The 19765-nt window shown below is 43.5% G+C and overlaps 1 protein-coding gene across 2 annotated transcripts; it reads left to right on the top strand.

Moving 5' to 3' along the window:
- Positions 1–8301: 8301 nt before the first annotated feature.
- Positions 8302–15061, top strand: LOC144135183 (uncharacterized). 2 transcript variants are annotated; one of them, XM_077667926.1, is made up of 4 exons: positions 8302–8370; positions 8903–8985; positions 11889–11942; positions 14525–15061. In XM_077667926.1, the coding sequence occupies exons 1-4, from the start codon at positions 8334–8336 to the stop codon at positions 14846–14848; spliced, it is 498 nt and encodes a 165-aa protein (XP_077524052.1). In that variant the 5' UTR covers positions 8302–8333; the 3' UTR covers positions 14849–15061. The 2 variants fall into 2 exon arrangements, with proteins under 2 accessions (XP_077524052.1, XP_077524053.1); XM_077667927.1 differs by lacking the exon at positions 11889–11942.
- Positions 15062–19765: the final 4704 nt, after the last annotated feature.

Below are 19765 nucleotides of genomic sequence, written 5' to 3'. Positions count from 1 at the left end.
CTCTTCTATCGACAACGTGGTTGACCTTGTAACGTCGGTGCGCCACAGCAAAAGTTTGAAAAGATTGACCGTGGCATTGTTTTTGGATATCAAGGGCGTGTACGACAACGTAACGCATCAGGCCATTTTGGACGCAATGGAAGCTGCTGAGATCGGAGGCCGCACGTTCAGCTGGATACGCAGCTATTTATCAGAGAGGTCGTTTTTTGTCCTGACTGCGGACGGACCAACGTCCTTACACCGAAATTCGCGCGGAGTCCCTCAGGGTGGAGTGCCGAGCCCAGTTCTCTTCAACCTTGCTCTCATCGGCCTGGTCCACGTATTGCCACAATCTGCTCAGATCTCGGTATATGCAGACGACATCTGTATTTGGGCATCAGGGGTGACCCGTCCTCAAGTTCGTGCAAGACTTCAAAAGGCGGCATCGATATTGACATCTTATCTTCGCTTGCAGGGCCTGAACATTTCTACCGAAAACTGTTCACTTGTGGCGTTCACACGCAAAATAATGTCACGTTACACCATTCGAAATAATGGTGAAGCCATTCCCTATGAGAGAAGCCACAGATTCCTTGGTGTTGTCATCGACAGGAACCTCTCGTGGAGTCCACATGTGTACGACATGAGAAAGAGACTAATTGCGATTGTCCACGTCCTCTCCTTCCTCGCGGGAAAGTCCTGGGGCGCATCAGTGCGATCGATGCTGCAACTGTACCGTTCCCTATTTCAGGGCTACATGCGGTACAGTCTTCCGATATTCAGTTCTATTAGAAAGACAAATATCAAGACTCTTCAAAGTGTGCAAGCGCAAGCTCTCCGTATCTGCTTTGGACTGCCTAAATGTGCATCAACAGCAGCAACTGTTCTTGTTGCCCGGGAACATCCTGTTACTACATGCATTGCTGTTGACACCATGAGAACACATATTCGGCACCTCACACGGGTTCCCTGTCATCACGTCGCAACACTCCCAATAATTAGGCCGCGTACTGCATTCGCCAAAGTCATTGAAGCTCATCGCGTATATCTTCCATCGGAGTTCACCTCTGCGTCAAGACTGTGCTCACCCTTATGGAGTCTTCATTAACCTCGGGTTCACCTTTATATTCCTGGAATTACGAAGAAAGCTGGTGTATCACTACCCGCTCTCAAACAAGTGACATTGAATCACTTGCATTCTTACCACAGTCACCGCATACATGTTTACACAGATGGATCAGTTCACTCGACCAGTTCTGCGGGGTCAGTGGTGTTACCGGCCAGATCCATCTTCATGAAAGTGAAGACGACCTATCCAACATCTTCAACTGGTGCGGAACTCGCAGCCTTACGGGCTGCGGTAAAGCTCATCAGTCAAGAACCCCCACATGACTGGACGGTTTTCACCGACTCTAAAGCAGCCCTTCAAGCCCTGCAAGCTGCGCTACGCCGCGGTTCGCAGGAGCAACTTGATGCTGAGATCCGTCTACTGTACCACGGCACCGTTTCCAAAGGTCATGACATCATTTTTCAATGGCTGCCAGGACACTGTGGTATTAACGGTAATAACCAGGCCTATGCGGCTGCGCGGTCGGCTCACAACGACGGACTTCCAGTGAGGATCCCAAAATCAAGACCTGACGCAGCGTGTGGGCTTCGCCCTTTGGCGCTGGAGCTCACACTTTTAGCGTGGAACACGGGAGAGTTTTGCAACCTCCGCCTCAAGGCACTGGACCCTGGACTGCGCCTTCGTCTTCCACGTAACTTAGCACGTCGCGACGCAACATTGTTATGCCGTTTAAGAATCGGCATTGCTTTTACCAACCACTATGCTTTCCGGATGGGGATGGCCGACAGTCCTGCCTGTGAAAGCTGCGGTTGTGAGGAGACCATCGCTCATCTTATCTGTGAGTGTCCTGCATTTGCGAGTGCAAGACATACACTGTGTTGTGCCCTGGACCGCCTCGATCCTGGCCCATTAACAGAGCAAAAAATCCTCGGTCCGTGGCCACAGCAGTCGACTGCCCTCAAGGCATACAAGGCACTCTGCCTACTTGAGAGCGACTGGATTGAGTGACAAATTGTGACAGCGTTGTGCGTGTGTGTGTGTTATGCCTTTTTCCCCTTCTCTCTTCCTCCTTTTAGCCCCCTAATCCCTCTTCCCCAGTGCAGGGTAGCCAACCGGAACCCCTTTCTGGTTAACATCCCTGTCTTTCCCTCCTCCTCTTTATCTATCTATCTCATTCATTCTTGCATGGTCATGCAGGGTGTTTGACGCAGCTGTTGAGATAAATGTTTGGGACAGCAATAGTGCCGAAAATAGGACGGGGCTTAAAATACTACCGCTCGTGTATATCACATATTATCTCTCCCGTTTCCTTTCTGTGTATTAACATTTCTGTCAGGCTGCACGCAGATATTTAACTATCCAGGAGCCGTTTCTATACTGAGTTTGCAAAGTAGATGGCACTCAGCCAATAATATGACACTAATATCTCTAATATCGTGCGCTTTAAAAGTTCAGGACTACAAAAAAAATTGCACCAAAGGTCTGGGCAACATGCGACGGCTGAAAGCCTTACAAGACAAGAAAGTTTCATTTCTACAAGTGCTGAATAAACAGTAGCGAGGGCTCCCTCACCTTACAAAGTAACAGTGAAATGCCTTCAGCTATTCCTTATATATAGCGTGTCACCACTCAGCAATGCACATTTTTTCTTGGTGGTTTACAGAATATACGACGTTACATTACGTTAACTCTAAATTTGGCACTGGTAAATTTTGCACATTTTTTGCTTCTATCATCCTTCTTTGCACTTGTTCAGCTCGAGCCAGCGCGACTTTGTTTCCTAGCAGTATGCGGGCTTTTGCGGCAGAAGCTCAAAGACTGAATGCTGCATAAAGCCTTTCCAACACATTTTTCTTCATAAAATATGAGTGAAGCAATCGATTCTAGAATAAAATACGTGATCTAGTTCGAAAGTATACATATTTTGGAGCAAATATCCGCTCAAAATTCTGAAGAATAGAGCTTTCCTACCTACGTTCTGCCAGATTAAATGAGAACTGACTTCCTTGGCAAGGATCGAAAAGTTTCTGGTACCATTTCGAGGCTTGAAATTTTGTCAGTGTCATAGTGACGTCTCTCAAAAGGCATAAAAAATCTCTCCCAGGATATATACGTTTGTGTCACGATTTCAATTATGGGCTTCCGCAGAAAGATAAACTTAGATATATAATCACGCCCAAATCAGTATCATGAAAATTATTGAAAATGTTGCATAGAAACTTTGACTACAAGGTGGCAACTAGAAATTTTTTAAATAATAATCTATGATTCCTGTAGGAGCATACAATGCACTTCAACTTTTGTGACAAAAATATATTTTAAATGCCAATAATTGGGGCAGCTGCATGGGCACTTCCAAAAGCAAAGGATCACGGGATTTGTATTAGAAAAAGAAAGCAACATGATTTACGCGAGTCATCATCATCATTAGCTTACTAGGATTACGGGATGTGAGGGGTGGACTTTACCACACCGGTGAAATGCCGGTGGAGCTCGTTAGAAGTAATACAGAGCACATGTACTAATATTCCATGCCGGACCCGAAGTTTAATTATCGCCAGCTTTCCTGGACGTGTTCATGAAAGCAAGCCTCATGAACAAGATGATTGCTGGCCGTTTCATGTGAGGCTCCAAAGGCGGAAGACATGTCCTTGTGCCTAACAAGCAATTCAAAGAATTCTAGTAGTGGGTATTGCATGTCATTTGCTACATTTTGCAGAAAAAAAGTAACAGCGTTTTTTATGGAAGATTGGGGGCTTCAATTTTTACAATAAATCATTTTAGTCACTATTCAGAGCAGGTTTCTCTAATTTTCTACCCTGTCTTCAAAAACCGTTGTCGTCATAATAAAAACAGAGAATTTGAAGTTGTTATTCAGCCCAAAACAGCATGGCAATCAGTATGGCAACGTATTTGACATCTATAAAAACGCGCAACAGTTTGCCAGCGAAAAATTCTAACTGAATACCTCACCAAGCACGCATTTCGTAAGCACCCTGGCCTGGTTCTACAGTGTGCAAGATTCCTCCATGTTCAGGCAAGTAAATATCTTTTTCTTCATCCACACATTCACAACCAACTCTAAATGACATTACAAATAATTGTATATAGCATACATGTCACATTTGTAATAATATACGTGTTTCCTGTTCAAAAAATATACGTCACTGCAAGTAAGCGGCGTCGGCACAGAGGTGAGCGTTTGTCAGTAAATGAAATCGAACCACAGCGCCGTTTTTGAGTTTCAGGTGTCGTTTTCCCCTTGGCATTTTGCCTTTTCGCCGTTCTCGCCTTCTTCCATGACAATGCGTGCGTGTTGCATAAGGGGACCAGGGAAGTCTTCGGGATAGAGATTTTAAAAATAAGGGCCTACAGCAATCGAATGGCAGTAGCAGGCAACAGGACATCGCTACATGCAGCACGTACGAAAATAGTACCGAGCCTCGTCTTCTCAGCTCTGTGTCATGCCGTTGCGCTAGAGCCAACAGCCCTTCTCTTTATTGTGATTCATGTTTCCGCGCTCTAATCCTAAGTTATACCATGAATGTCGCATAAATTTAAAAAAGAATAGGTGGAAACCTTCACAAGGCAGCCGAATTTGCAGGGCCCACTTTACCAAATATGTTTCGACTGAACCGGAGCGAGGCCGCGCCTACTGTCTGTTGAGGTGCCGACGGTGTTTTCGTTCACAAGACCGCCTCCGAATTGTATGGTGCTACTTTTCCAACGAAGTGTATCTAGTAATGTTTCACACTGTGCAACAACATGCCTGAATTGTGTTTGTTTGTCATGTAGCAGCCTTTGTGCTACAGTGGGCGTAGTGAGGCAAACAATAATGAGCGTTTTCGCTGGGGGACTCCGCCAGTCAATTCGTTGTTTCCTTGCATCAAAAAAATTGGCAGTGACTTAGCTTGGCTAACCATGGAATTCATCGAAAAGCAAGCACGCTTGGTAAGCGTCTGAGGCTCGTCCATGGCAGCACTACTACACACTCGCAACAGCAGTTCTATATACACCCACATGACCACATGGCTATGACGTTGTATCGCATGGTCTTACGACAACCCATCGAATGTCATCACGTAGCTGCGCATCAGCCCATCGGATGTTCTTAGGGTCAAAGGTGAGCCCAAAGATCACCCAAGGTTAAAGGCAACTCAAGGTCAGAGGTAAACTAAAGATAATGGGTCAAGGTCATAGGTCAAGGGTTCGACACCATCAGTGTACCACATATGGTCATACACGCCTAACATGGTTGGGCTGAATGTCGTTCAAGGTCATGCTACAGCCTACATAACGACTGCTTTACCAAGCGTACTGAAGCGTTCTGCTTCAAAAAGATGCGAAAACACTACTTCACGCTGTCTAAACGGCTCTCCTAGTTAGTGTGAAACTACACCTAGAAGGTGATCTTTGCAAAACTTAGCATAGCAATAGTCCATGTACAAATAAAATAAATATTGCCGCGACTGGGTATCAAACCCGTGGCGGCGCGAGCAGATCAGCTTCCCTGGCCGCTGTACGAGGGCACTATGCTGTCGCCGCAGCTGCTCATCCATCGTGTTAAACTGCAGTACACTCTCGCGCTGTGCACTGCACATTGTCGTCTTCGTGAAGTAACACCTGCGGCGCTAACAGATCTGATCAGCTTAATCTTGATCAGAGATTAAGCACAAATTAATATAGTAGCCAGACATGCCAACGACCCAGCAAAGCGCTACCATGAGCCAATGAGTCTAAACACCTGCTTTCGCACGTCCACTGGGTTTAACTATACGTTGCAACCTTCTCATTTTTTCATCTCGCGGCAATACAGAACTTAAGACACCAGGTGCTTTTCCCCGGACAAGTCAGTTGTGTTGTTGGTTAGTACTTAATACGGCTGTTCGTACCGGCCAAAAGTTGAGCTTGCTGTACCACTGCAGCGAATTGCGTACTAAACTTTTATGCACATTGTAACGAATGATCGCGTTCTGACCTTAAAAATATTCAATTCACAAACGAAAGTTACAAGCATGTGACAACTGATGAACATAGATTCATCACGTATATCGCCTTTGCTTCATATCAGTAACTGTAATAGATGCCAGAATACGCCGAAACGGTGTTGGTTTTGGCGGCGCTAAACTTGCGTCTCAAAGCTTGCGTCTGAACCGTTCAACTGGCCCGTATAACGCGCTCTAGTTTCACAGCAGCAATATTTCCTCCTGACCATGACATGATTGAATGCAGCAGGAGCGGTCCAGTCTGAAACAAGGCCTAGAAACCATAAAAGTTGTAAGCGCCAGCTGTGTATGACACGTTCTGCAATACATCAGGCCTGCAATGGTCGTCAGCATACGCTCATATATATACACCCGACATCCTACAGATATCACGTAGGAAATGGCGGACATGTATCCTCCCATGTCCTTTGTCCCTGTTTTTGCGCAAATTTCCTAACATTTTGCAACATCAGCTAGCCCAACAGCACCCCTCCTTCTCCCCCACGATGGCTCCCGTCACCCCCCCCCCCTCCTCGCCCCTCCAATATGGCTGGTTACTGCACCTGGCTAGTGCAGTACTCTTAACAATAGCAATTCACTGCAGCTTCCGCATGCGCAGATGCGAATACAGTGGCATAAATGCAACAATCATCCGCACCACTGCACAACATCTGCCGCTATAACCGGGGCCACCAAGAGGGCGGACGTGTGCTAAATCCTTTCATATCTACGTCAGCAGGAGCACATTATCACACCGTGTAAGCACACGCCAGTCGAATGACAATTTGGCTCATTTCAAGCATCATGTCGTTTAGCTTTGAAGCTCCCAACAGTTATCTATTTGTGTGGAACGTCTAATTTAAGCACTCCTCCTTCCGCCATTTATTGCTGCAGACTGTCAGCTGGAATGGCTGCTCGGTTACTATAGAAGCTCTGTCAATTCCACTCAGCATGCTGCCCCGTCATGAGGTTTTCATCGTGCTGCGGTAATGACATGGCCTCAAATCGGTAATTCGTTTTTTTATATATTGTTTCTGAATATATTTTGTAGCCTACAAGTTTTGCGATTTCCTCTCTCTTTTGCGGTCCTCGTTGTAGTGTGAAGAAACTAGGTAGGGTTCAATAGGCGGGAAACATTTTAGAAAGGGAGCTGTAAGTACCTCGTATTTCAGAAATCGAGGTTTCATTATAGCACCTATATTTACAGTTCGAATGACCAGGGCGTTATAAGTACGCATTTCAGAGTGGAAGCTTATACTGTGCAAATTAACACAAGCGTGTATTTCGTTAAAGTCGACTGAACCGAACGCTTTACCTTTACTTACCTTAAAGCCCCTACAGCTGACCACCCAGAGACTCATATGGAAATTAAACGGGTATATGACGATCACTCAAAAAAGTACATACATTACGAAGGCCCTAAACACGTTTTATTGCACAAGCTTCTATGTTGAGTTAATATTCTACCTATTCTTTCTCGCTCCGCAATTGTTCATTAGGACGTTTTTTTTTTTGCGTTGCCGATAATAAACATGATTTATACGGAGATGACAGTGTTTTAGAGGCGTATATAACGGAAGGCCTCACATGAGCCGCATTTCATGAAATACTTCTGATTTAAGCGGTTATGGACCAGCCGTGGATATTATGGCCATGTGCGCCAATATTAGTCGCCGTTGGCCTTCCTTATGAAAAATAGTTGTCATGTGGGATACCACAGTGTACAATGGGTATCGTTTAAGTTGCAGAGCCTCGAAGCTGTAATGTTGTTGACTGGAGGAGGGGATATCCACCGCAAAATCTAAGAAATGGAAGGCTCGAAAACGGCTCAAAGAAAATGGCTATCAGAATGTAGCTGTTTTGGAAAGGCAAATAACGGTCTGTACGAATGAGGAAAGGGATCTGGCTTGCTGCTAATTTCTTGACAGAAAGATAATCCAATGTCGACGCATTTCGGGAAAGGCGTTAGCAGGGATAGCAAAACTCAATTTTTTAACACGCACACCGAAGGAACTATATCCTAAATTTTCGATTCTTGCTTTCATTTCTAAGAGTTTTCAACCTCGAGTTGGTTACTTGGTTCCTGTGATTTGTTTCCTATGTCAAAAGTGTGCTAAAGGCCTCGTAGCGAGATGCATAACGCAACACAATTTTTCAGAGCATGTTCAAAGCGAAGTTGGAAAACCAGCTGTAGTGAAAGGAGCGTAATTTGTTAGTGTCTTGAAAATGGGCTCGTAAAATATGTAAGCCTTACACTTTGTGTGCACTCTTCAATAAACAGTATGTTCGTGCTCTGAACAATGACGACCAAGATGAGGGTTCCCACATGTTTGCTGGGTGAGATCTCAGCTTTTAAGATTGAAGATCTTTTCTAGCATAGGTTGTATTTAAATATCGCCTGGTAAATTGGTCTGTGTTCCCTGCACGTACCTAAAACTTCTCATGCATTTAAATTTGGAAGCCGATATTTAAAATTGGCTATAATTTTATATTCAATATTAAAGCAGATAAGGAAGGCCTTAATAAGAACTTTTAATGCAGTAAACTTTTTAGCTTTTAACTTGCAGCTGCCTTATGAGAGACATCTTCATAGAATACAAGAAGTTTAAAGTTACTTTCCGGCAATTTTTCATGTCCGTACACAGCTACTCAAGAAGCTGCTTTGTGGAATGCAATTGGGTATTGGCGAGAAAATGATCAGACATCTAAGAGCACTCGATTTTTGCATAAAAGCTTAGCTATGTTCTCTCGAAAATTATTACAGCTGTTCGCAATAAGTGTTTTTACAGTGTTCTTGTCTTGATATACTGAGGTATCGACATCCTTGGAATCTCCATGTTCTCAGAAATCTGTTCCGGCATCTCTTTAGGTCTTCTAATCTTAACACCTGGAATTCCCAAAACTACAGCTAAGATTGATACTGAAGGGCTCAAGGCGCTATTCAATAAAAAGGTGAGAATAAAGTTCTGATTGAATTTGATAGTCAGAAGGCTGGACTGAAGCTTTCCTCGTGTACGCTAACCATTATCTTTAAAAAATTCGTAGTATTCTTTTTATATCCTTTATTTATTTTATGTGGATTATGGCAAATTTTCTAATTGTGAATAAATCATTTATTTTTAATTCGGTGAACGAAGCAAATAGCACATGCTCTAAAGTATCTAAACGAATGCAATTTGGTCTGAAGTTCCTGAATAGCTTTCGATTAATCACCACAAAGTTCGAATCGAGCGGGAGGCCTTACGGGCCTAGAATTCTCTTAGAAATTAAAGTTTCACCACCACCACCACCACGCCGTAATTGTCTGTTTGACGACTGTTTGGAAAACAGGTCTCACTCCGACACCACGCCGCCTGCTACCGCAATCGCCTTGTGCAGGCAGGAGGGATGAGCGCCGCGACTCAGTTCATTCCTATGGCGACGTTCAGAATGCCGACAGGGATTTCAATATTGGGCAACGCGACTGGCTAGGACCAGGTTTAGCTAACCCTGCATTTATGCTCTACCTAGGAGGCCATAATTAATTGGGTCATAAGTCTGATCGACTGACATTGTGCTCTTTGTTCACTATCATCACCAGTAGCAGCATACAGGTTTCGTGTGCCAGTGATTGATGATCATAGAGTTACTGTACTGAACTCGTAATGCGTTGTTCTTTTCCGGCAGCTAGAGACTTCCATAACTCATTGCTGCTGCGTCGCTGTTTCGCTTGAATATACCTTTTGTACGAACATCGGACATGTAGTGAAAAAACTCAAAATTATTAGAATGTTCTTTGATCAGGTTCTTTCACTATTCAATTCGCATTCAATTCAATTTACGACTACATTGTTCGTAATTTATTGTGTAGCAAACCTAGCCTATTGGTAATTGATAGGACGCCGAATTATATACTATTTCCAGGCCTCTACTCCTACGAACTGCCCTAGACCATCTGTAGGACAATAACTTTTCATCATAATAAAAATTAATATATTCTTTGAAGTTTGTAGGAAAACTTGCCTTTTATCAGTTCTGCATGTTTACGACAATTATGAAGAGAAGACGAAAGCTTACCGGGTGAACTAACAAAGCCGGCAAATTAAGACTATCGAATTGAAACTCCCAGATTGCTTCTGCTGACATTTTCTCCTCAGACGAAAAGAAAAGTGTTTTCATAACATTATTGAAATGCTGATCATTATTTTTAAAACTAACCACGAAAGATTCGTATTATTCGCCAGCCTTCATAGCCCCTTCCCCATAACTCCCCAGGTGCGGTGTATTACTCCTCGCGTATGTTAGAACGAATAAAGCAAACTTGATAACGATGTGCACATATCAGAGAGAGTTTTAGTTTCACGTACGTAGAAGCTTCACGTACGTAGAGCTCTTACGGGTGACCAGAGCGCATGCGCAGAACGCAAAGGGTATGCGCGAGTCTCACGTACGTACGTGAGATTCGGATTTTTGCGTTGCGGTCTTTGCGTTGCTTGCGTACGTAGCGTTGACGAACATGACGGCACCCTGCCCGCCGCTTCACGGCGATAACAGCTTCGTCGCTAATCCCTCGACACGATATGGTGTTCTAAACTGCTGTATTCGCCTTCGATTTGCCCATTCTTACCCTCGCATAAGGTTTTAAGCGACAAATAGCTTTTGTTTTTCAGACAGAAGGGCGATTTTTCAGCTGCTAAGCCTGACGAAGTAGCGTTGGTCGTCGTCATAGCAACGGTCTCGCTATGAATGGCTTCGCTTAATGACTTGTCTTGGACGATTTTGGCTACAACCAGTGTCTGTGTTTCTTTGTAGATGGCGCTAGGCGTAAAGCGCGGCATGTTTCGCGTAGGTGTAACTTAAGGGTTTCAAACCACCTGCGTGCAGGCTGCGTAGACTTCTCACGTTTGCGTACGTGAACCCTCTACGTACGTGAAACTAAAACTCTCTGTTGTCGCGCAAACTCTTAGTCACTTAGTCAAATGTGGTTAATATGGTTCTTTTTACTGAATATATTTGTTTTCCCTCGCGGGACCTTCTGCGTCTGATATATTTCTGCGCTGGAAAGTTGACTCAATTCACCCTAGAGAGTATTTTTTTTTCATCATTTCATATTATTCGCTTTTCGACATAGTGGCGGTCTAGCCTATTAATTTTGGGCTTCAATGCTAAGTGCATCTTTGTGTCAATATATTATTCGCAATAAGACCATGACCGGTTGACGCGTAGGCGTAGAGTTGAGGCATAGGCATAGCATACTGGACTCAAGAAAACCACCATTCTATAAACCACACATACTTCGGATTTTTTTTTCGCGTGATCTCATGGAACCATGCAAAAAATGAAAACTAAATATTTCTCGGAGCCTTCGCCATTCTTTATGCTTCATTCATTAGTTTCATCAGCCATCGTTATTACCTTATTGAAAAACACGGTGAACATCGTTTTACAAAGAAAGAGAAAATGTCCCGACCTACAGGTGAGCACTTACGTCAGTTTAACCACAGTTGGTACATCCCTCTTCCAAGGTTTCGATGTGCCTGATCTATAACAGGAAAGACAGAGTTGAAATTTTTCTGCTAAAGTTTTTTTTTCAAACGGGGACTATTACCTTATATAAAAATTCTAATATAATGCGAAAGAAAACGATTGACATACCTCTGCGGAACCACACGGAGAAAAACTCAGGATGAATAGCTGTGTTCCTGCAGCGTTGCTTCGACAAATTGCTCGAATGAAAGCAGTCAGCAGAAACAGGCCGGCAACAATGAGTGGAAGAGGTGGAGCCAACTTTAAAAACGCAGAGACAGTAAAACTGTGGCCAGAATAGTAATCGATTTATTATTATTACCTATTTTCTTAATTTTCTTCACTTCCAGGTCATTATGTACACTCTCTGTTCGGGAAATCGCACTGATGCTTTGCCGTGCAAGGTAACTTGTCCCTTCACATTTTACAAAACGCATCGCTTTCAAGACCACCGCGCGTGAAGTTTAGCAATATGCGCGGTGAACATACCTCTTGGTTTAGAAAGAATGTGTAATGTGCGGCAGGGACAGCCGACGTGCCAGAAGTGCTTCATCGTTCTGAAATACTTCTTTTAGCGTTACTGCTAGCTCTCACAATGCGTCCTCAAAAAACGCTTCCAGTGGTGCTCCAGATTACTGTAGGCTGTTGACAGAAATGAAAATGAAAATTGGTTCACGGGAAATAAAATAGCACAGTAACTGTCTCACATATCTAGGTGGACACACAATCCGCTCCCTAAGGAAGGGGATAAAGGACGGACTGAGAGTAGAAAGGAAGAAAGGCGTCGTAGTGGAGGGCTCCGGAATAATTTCGACCTCCTGGGGAACATTAACGTGCACTGACATCGCACAGCACACTGGCGCCTTTGCGTTTCGCCTCTACTACGCAAAGACGCCCGTGTGCTGTGCGATGTCAGTGCACGTTAAAGATCCCCAGGCGGTCGCAATTATACAGTTGAGGTTAACTTTACAGTTTCTCTGCAAATATTTCACCCGTTCCTCTGTTCGGCACAACCGTCCGGTGCAATTAGTTTCTTTACGGCCTGTTTATCGAACTCCTGTGTACATCTCAGGAGCGTGCAGAGCAATCAGCTATACAACTCTATATTTAGAATTAGCAGCTGTTGAAAAAAAAGAGACACTTGCATCAAGTTTAATGGCACAAACAGCCACCGACCCGGGCCGACGCACTGTGAGGCAGAAATCACGGCGCCTCCTTCTTGGAGACAAAGCTTTCGTCAGAAATCAGGTATTATGTCGTATAGTGGGGCTCCAAAGCATCACTTCATGTTATAAACTCACGAGTTATTACAGCGATAGTTCTTTACACCTTAATGATATATTGAATCCGGAGGCTGCACATCTCGCCATGCTGTATGGTTGAGATGCAGACCCGATGGGGCGAATATATTTTGAAAAAGGTGGACTTATGACCAAGTGGTATAAATAAATGGTACGTAGTGCAAAGCAGCGTCAATTGACACATGCGTTTCAATGTGGCCCACACTGGTTGTCAGGCTTTCAGTAAGACGCCGTGTTTCCTACTTAAAAACGGTGTGGCAGTAGAGCTAAGTTCGCAGTACAGTGCTGAAGAAATAAAGATCGCCTCAGAAAAGAAATCGCATGCAGAAATGTCACTTTCTCTGTGAGGGTGCAAAGAATGGCACAGTCTAGAGCACTAGTAACAGCTACATATCCTCCAAAAACCAACCTAGTTTTCGTTCGTGAAATGAATCCACCGCTTTGAGTTCAAAAAGCCAAGGAGATTCTGCCTGAGCTGCCGGTTGCTTCAAAGCCGGTCTGGCATCTACAATAAAAATGTTCTTTTTTTCCTGGTTACCACTGTGTCGAAAATTTTGAAAAGACTAGAAAAGTTTGGTCTTCATATTCGGCCTTAGTTCCGGCGTCAGTTCCGGCACGTGCTTCGTAGCGATTTCCGGATTATCTTTGTATCAGTGCTCAGATAATGGTAGCTAAAACCACTGCACGGCTACGACAACCGTCGAAGAGACGAAGCTTCATCGGGACCACTTTTTAAGGAAAAACTCTTCAGAGAAGATACTAAAGCAAAGATTTGATTTATGAGAGCCCTGGATCATACACCGTGACCCATAACTTACGAGAACGAATAACTTTTCTTGACTATATGAAACGATCTTGCCAAATTGGAAAAAAATTTCTGGCAGAAAAATTTTAGGGAAAGCTCGTGCCATTCCTTTCATCAGTTTCCATTGTCAATTTTCGTGATGCTTCGTGCTAATAGTCGTCAGCACCGAGGACATGAGTGTGGACACCATCAGCATGCTGTCATGTCTAACATTCTGAGACAGAAATTTAGAAACTTTAAAAACTTTCGTATAGTGTTATGAAAATATTGAAGATAGTTGTCCATTCTTCTGATATGTAGCAAAATCTTTCTTTTAAATTGTTTACACTGATCGCATCGAAGAGTGAAGTCACCCGTAAGACACTAAGGAGGAATGCTTTTGTCCATAGCAAAAACATTAATAGAGAAAGAAGTCAAAGACTGACATCCGGTGATCTGTGAATATATTGATTGCTATAGTGAAACATATCATTATATGAAAAAATTATGTTCATCGACGGTTTTCTGCTCAAAACGTTTTTTGTTCAAAAATGTAGTGTGTAAGGAGACGCAAGAATGAATTCTGCTGCTTAAACTTTCAAATCTGTGCGGAAGAAAATGCGTGCATCTATTAACACCGGATATACTTAAGTAAAACTAGTACGTTAACCTTGCCTCTTACATAAACCACAAGGTAAAACTCCCGCAAGTAACATTTTGCTTAGTCACAGTTCTAGATAAAAAAAACACGTGTTGCAGCATCGCCATTTCCTACGCACTCTAAATGCCACGGGTCGTCCATAACTTTAAAATGTTTGCAACACCTCAGATAAATAACTCAAGACGTTTCATTTTCACTGTCGCCAGAAATTCTTTATTTGATTGTCACCGTTCTCCGCAGGTGGACACGCAAACGCGGCCATGTGACCAAGTTTTGGGAAGGTGCTGTGATTTAGAGTGCTACTGTTATTCCTGGAAGAACCCCTGCAAGAGCCGGCTTTCTACATCGCCTCTCCCGGCAGCGACACCCGTGCTGAATTCCAGCGTAGTGGACACGGCGAGGGCGTATTCAGAAAATATGAGGAGCTGTGTAACCTCCTGCTGGCAGAAATGCATGAAAAATAGTTGCGAGTCTTCAAATGGCCGCCCCGCCTGCTCGCGTCAGTGCACCAACCGTTGTGTCGATGAGTGCCGCAAATATCCAAACCCAATAGGTCCTAAATGAAATTTTGAAGATGGTCGTGCAGATATGCGTCATGTTTATAACATTTTTTTCTGTGTTGTGCATTAAATGCTACGTGGAGCAAGACAAAACACGCCTGTCTATCCCTGCGATTTTAACCTGCTTAGCTCTCACTTCCTCTATTCACAAGACAGACAGACAGACAGACAGACAGACAGACAGACAGACAGACAGACAGACAGACAGACAGACAGACAGACAGACAGACAGACAGACAGACAGACAGACAGACAGACAGACAGACAGACAGACAGACAGACAGACAGACAGACAGACAGACAGACAGACAGACAGACAGACAGACAGACAGACAGACAGACAGACAGACAGACAGACAGACAGACAGACAGACAGACAGACAGACAGACAGACAGACAGACAGACAGACAGACAGACAGACAGACAGACAGACAGACAGACAGACAGACAGACAGACAGACAGACAGACAGACAGACAGACAGACAGACAGACAGACAGACCCGGAGGGAGGGGGCGCGAGAAACAAGAAATATTGAGAAAAAAAGGAAATACGTGATCAGTCAACAGTGAGGGGCCAATACAGCGGCGCCACGCAAATGACACACACAATGACAGAATTCGAGAGGCGATAAAGATTTCGAAGTTAATTGTTCACGCACTTTCGGTGATCAGATAAAAAAAGAGGCTTACAAAGCAACCGAATGGCCTACGTCATTAAGAGCATGGGCGGCGCTCGTGAGGGTGAAGTGATGGTGATGGTGAAGAAGATGGTGAAGTGCCGGAAGCTGTTTCACCGTCTGCGTAGAGCGAGAGCCGGGGGAAGGTTTGTGGACAAAACGGCGATGATTTTCCAAGAGTGTGGTAGCGGTTAGAACAAAAAAAACGTCCCCAAGCCCCTTGTCCTGTGTAATCATCCTTGGTGACTCTCCTTGAGCAGGTTGCCTAATAAAGGCTGGGTGGGAGCAAAGCTTAAGTGGCAGGCTTTCAGTGCCCAGACAAATAGAAAGAACACGAAGCAGCCGGGCAAAACGCTCAAGGTCTAATAAAGTGATCTTCTGAAAAATGGCTTCACTCTACTGCACGAAAAAGGAGCTGAGGTGCTGAATAAAATGTTAAAGTATATGATACAGTATATTCTACACAGCATACAGACTATATGCATTTGATAGCATGAATTAGAGAATAAGACATAGGATTTTTTTTACTACCGTCTGGAGTTGTATTCAATTTCTGAATTAAAATAAAATTTTCGTTTCTCACCGTGTCACGTTTTTTTTTTTTGAAGCGACATTGAAGAATTGTTACATTTAGGACGGGAAAATAAATGTTGTGTAAATAATGTTTGAAATTGGGTTGATTAGAGTGATGTGTTGTTTAGGCGTGTTGATTTTTGAACATAATGTTGAATTGAGTGCCTTCTTAAATCCACAGAAGAATGAGTTAAATCATTTCTTCGACCATGACAACGTTTACTTCAACAGACGTTTTTCGCATACCAGATCATTTTAAATAATGCTTTCGGGACATATCCCGAGGGTTAAAGATACCCTGACCACGTTTATATTCACCATTAGGCATCAGCCAAAATTTTGAATCTATTTTTTCTTAACTTTGTTGTCCCGATTTGTGCCGAATTTTTGATGAGTATCTCAAGAAAAGAAACATTTATTTAAGTTGGTAGATGTTGTTCAAAGCATCTCGTTAGTTGACACACTCGCCTACGAAAGGTACCACCAAGCCGGGTATATTATGTTTTTGTTACAATAAACCTCGAGGCTCTCATTAACCAGCGCGCAGCTCCTACGAAGCCCAAAACACGTGTGCCAAAAGATTATAGCACTTTTGTTTTCATACAAAATGTGGCTTGAAATTAACATTAGAAGAAAGGAATTCTTTCTTAGAAGAAACATTAGAAGAAAGGCAAGTTTTCTGATGCCTTAATTCTCACTACGTGCCGCACAGGGCTTAAATTAAAACAGAGGATGGCGTAAAGCCCTTTGAATTGACGTAAACACAATGGACACCATAAGGCATGGTGTCTAGAACGGGATGATGAAGTTCCTTATATTCGATGGTTTGCGCGTTGTACACGTGTTTCTAACACTAGTATTCCTTTTTTAGGCACTACTGCCTGTAAGCTAAAGGCACCCGAACTTCAAACGCACCCAACATCATGTTCAGGGCAAAATCTGCTCCGGATGCTCGTTGAGTGCTTCCGTTCAGACAGTATTTTTCTTGTTTCATGGAATTTCTCTGTGCAATGCTCTGCGTCTATGTTTACAGGTGTGCCAACGGAGCACAGCGTTCGGTATGACATGTGCAAACTAAGTGCGAAAAAAGGGAAAAACAAAGCTAACAGATAGAGCTAGGGAGGTACGTTGAGATGCGAATATGGCACCATGTATGTATCAAGCGGCAGATCAAACGGCAGTGTCATCGAAACAATAATTAAGATATTCCTGTACCTTCGTTAGAGTTGGGATCAAGATGAAAGTGCCTCCAAGAGCAAAGTGAAACTTGAGCACTATCTGCAACGGCAACAGAGACTGTGGTATCGTCAGCGCGAATTCAGTGACAAAACTCATAAGGGAAAAGATTCCGTGACAGAAGCGCTTTGTAGATTGTGAGACAATTTCTCTAAACAAATCTTCTAAAGTTTTAGCATTTTAAGACACGACGTTTCGGAGCTGGCTCGGCTTGTTCTTCAGTGGTGATAAGAAACTTTTGGGTTTGCCGCCTTACATACAAGGTGGGCGAAGACGGAGGTAATGGTGTGGTGAGGCACCATGATTCACAGGCAGAGATATCAAATTTGCACCTTCCTCGACCCGTTTCGCATCCCTTTCCTCCCCACCAGGTACTTTAAACTGCCAACCCAAAACACCACTATCACCTACGACGAAGGAGGTGAAGCAGCTCGGAAACGTCGGGACTTGTTTAATTCGGTTGAAGATAGTGCCTCACAAATTACTATTAGTTTCGCCCAACCAAACAGGTAATTCTATCAAAATGCTTAGTTGTATTGCTTTAGGACAACTTTGATGATCTTGCATCTCGAAGAGTTCGGCAGGTAAATATTAGGCGCGTTCACGTACTATATTGATAAAACATTTCGGCAAGCGAATGTGCGAACAAATACTGGTTTCGACACTGTGACAGCCAACTGTAACCGTGTGAATAGGGTTAAGAGTATGAAAATACCGGACGCCGGGGAAGGGACAATACCCTGCAACAGGGTCGTAAGGCAAGGCTACAATAAATTTTTCGCGTCCAGCTGGCGTGCCGTGATGTTTTTGTCGTGGTAGTACACCTGCCATCCTCAGCCGCTCATTTCGAAATGAGTAAAACTTTTGAACCCTACAACTGCCTCATTGGCAAGATACATTTCTGTCCCCTGACGGATACATTCGACAGCCTGCGGTTCAAAGTTTTCAATTAGCAGTAGAAACCAACAGTGTGATCATGACGCAGTTTAATTACAGATTGTAGACCGACGGAGTCTAGTACAAAAAGCTGATTGTCCTAATGACTGAGCACGCCTCCTGTATGACTGGCACGCTGAAAAGCCGGTTTTCTAACTGTACATGAAGCAAGTCCCTCTCATTGCAAACGCTGTGCACTCAGTGGAAAAGATCTATGCCAGACACGGACCGGATAACATGTATGTTCGAAGTTAAAAATATGTGATGTCAGAGTCTACAAAGCTACTTTCGCTTTTCGTCTCTATCAAAACAACTCGCCTTAATCTTGAGTCCGGTGTGACCGGATGGGGAAGCATTCCTCACAATATTGGTGTGTAATGCTGAAACGCAAGTAAAGGCAATAAACTTTGTAAATAAATTAAACGCGAAATTTGCTTTCGCGAAGGGGTTTCAAGAAACTACAAGCAGCGAAGCTTCATTAAATGAGCTGTGCAATATCGAGAAGTAGGAATTTTTTCTCGGCGGCATTACAAAACTGCAAACCGACGGGCTCGATCTTGAAACGCATTTTGAATATGTTTATTATGTTCCCCACAAGTTGGATTTCTTCGACTGCGAGCGTTAACTGTGAACTCTTTTTAGCCAATCATCTGGATGTGAAACTAGCGCTTAGATTGCTACCTGTCATCGCCATCGAAGTTGAGTGATCGCGTTCTCTGACTTCAAGAATATTTTAACGTCGACACAGCCTAAGTAAAGACACCTGATAGGCGTTCCTGGTAATTTTCTACAAATGAAGAAACATAGGGGTGCTTTTTGATGTTTCAGCTTTATCAAAATATTATGATGTTTGATCCAACAACGTTTGAAGGTAACAAGGTGCACTGAAAGCATTCATGCATGCGAACTTTATCCTGAAAAGAGTCACAATTGGTTGGTGTTCACTATTCGAAAGGAAAACAGGGATGCTTTTCCTCGAGAAAGAAAACTACAACAACCTAGAGAACTTTAAACTACGCTAGTGCACTATCTGGCATAATACAAACCATCAACAAACAAAAAGTCAGGAATGGATTTAGTTTCAAACCTTTGGAAAAAAAAAATCTTTAAATTATGTATCTTCGTTTAAATATCGGCACTTAAGGCATACGCGATCACCAGTGTGCAGAATAATTAGGTTCCTTACATATTGCCCCTGTATCTGGTCAAAGGAGAAGACGGCCGCATCCATTGCAAACAGGCTGCTCTCACAGGTCTGCACAACGTAGATGCACAAGCGTGCGTAAATCCAGGATTGTTCAAGCCGGCTTCAACACGAGTTGCCTCGAACAGGTTCTCTTTCATGCCAAGAAAACCAGATGTCTTCGCAAAAAGCTAACTTTGATGATTTTCAACTAAATTCGTGACCAGGAACTGCTCCATGCATGCTCTTTGTGTTAAAAAGACCTCAATAGTAAAAATTTTGGAGAGAGGCTCACGACAGTGCCTTACTTAAAG

Source organism: Amblyomma americanum, chromosome 5, assembly GCF_052857255.1.
Source record: "Amblyomma americanum isolate KBUSLIRL-KWMA chromosome 5, ASM5285725v1, whole genome shotgun sequence".
Taxonomy (NCBI): domain Eukaryota; kingdom Metazoa; phylum Arthropoda; class Arachnida; order Ixodida; family Ixodidae; genus Amblyomma; species Amblyomma americanum.
The sequence above is the reverse complement of the archived record's forward strand: the minus strand, read 5'-3'. Positions and strand labels throughout refer to the sequence as shown.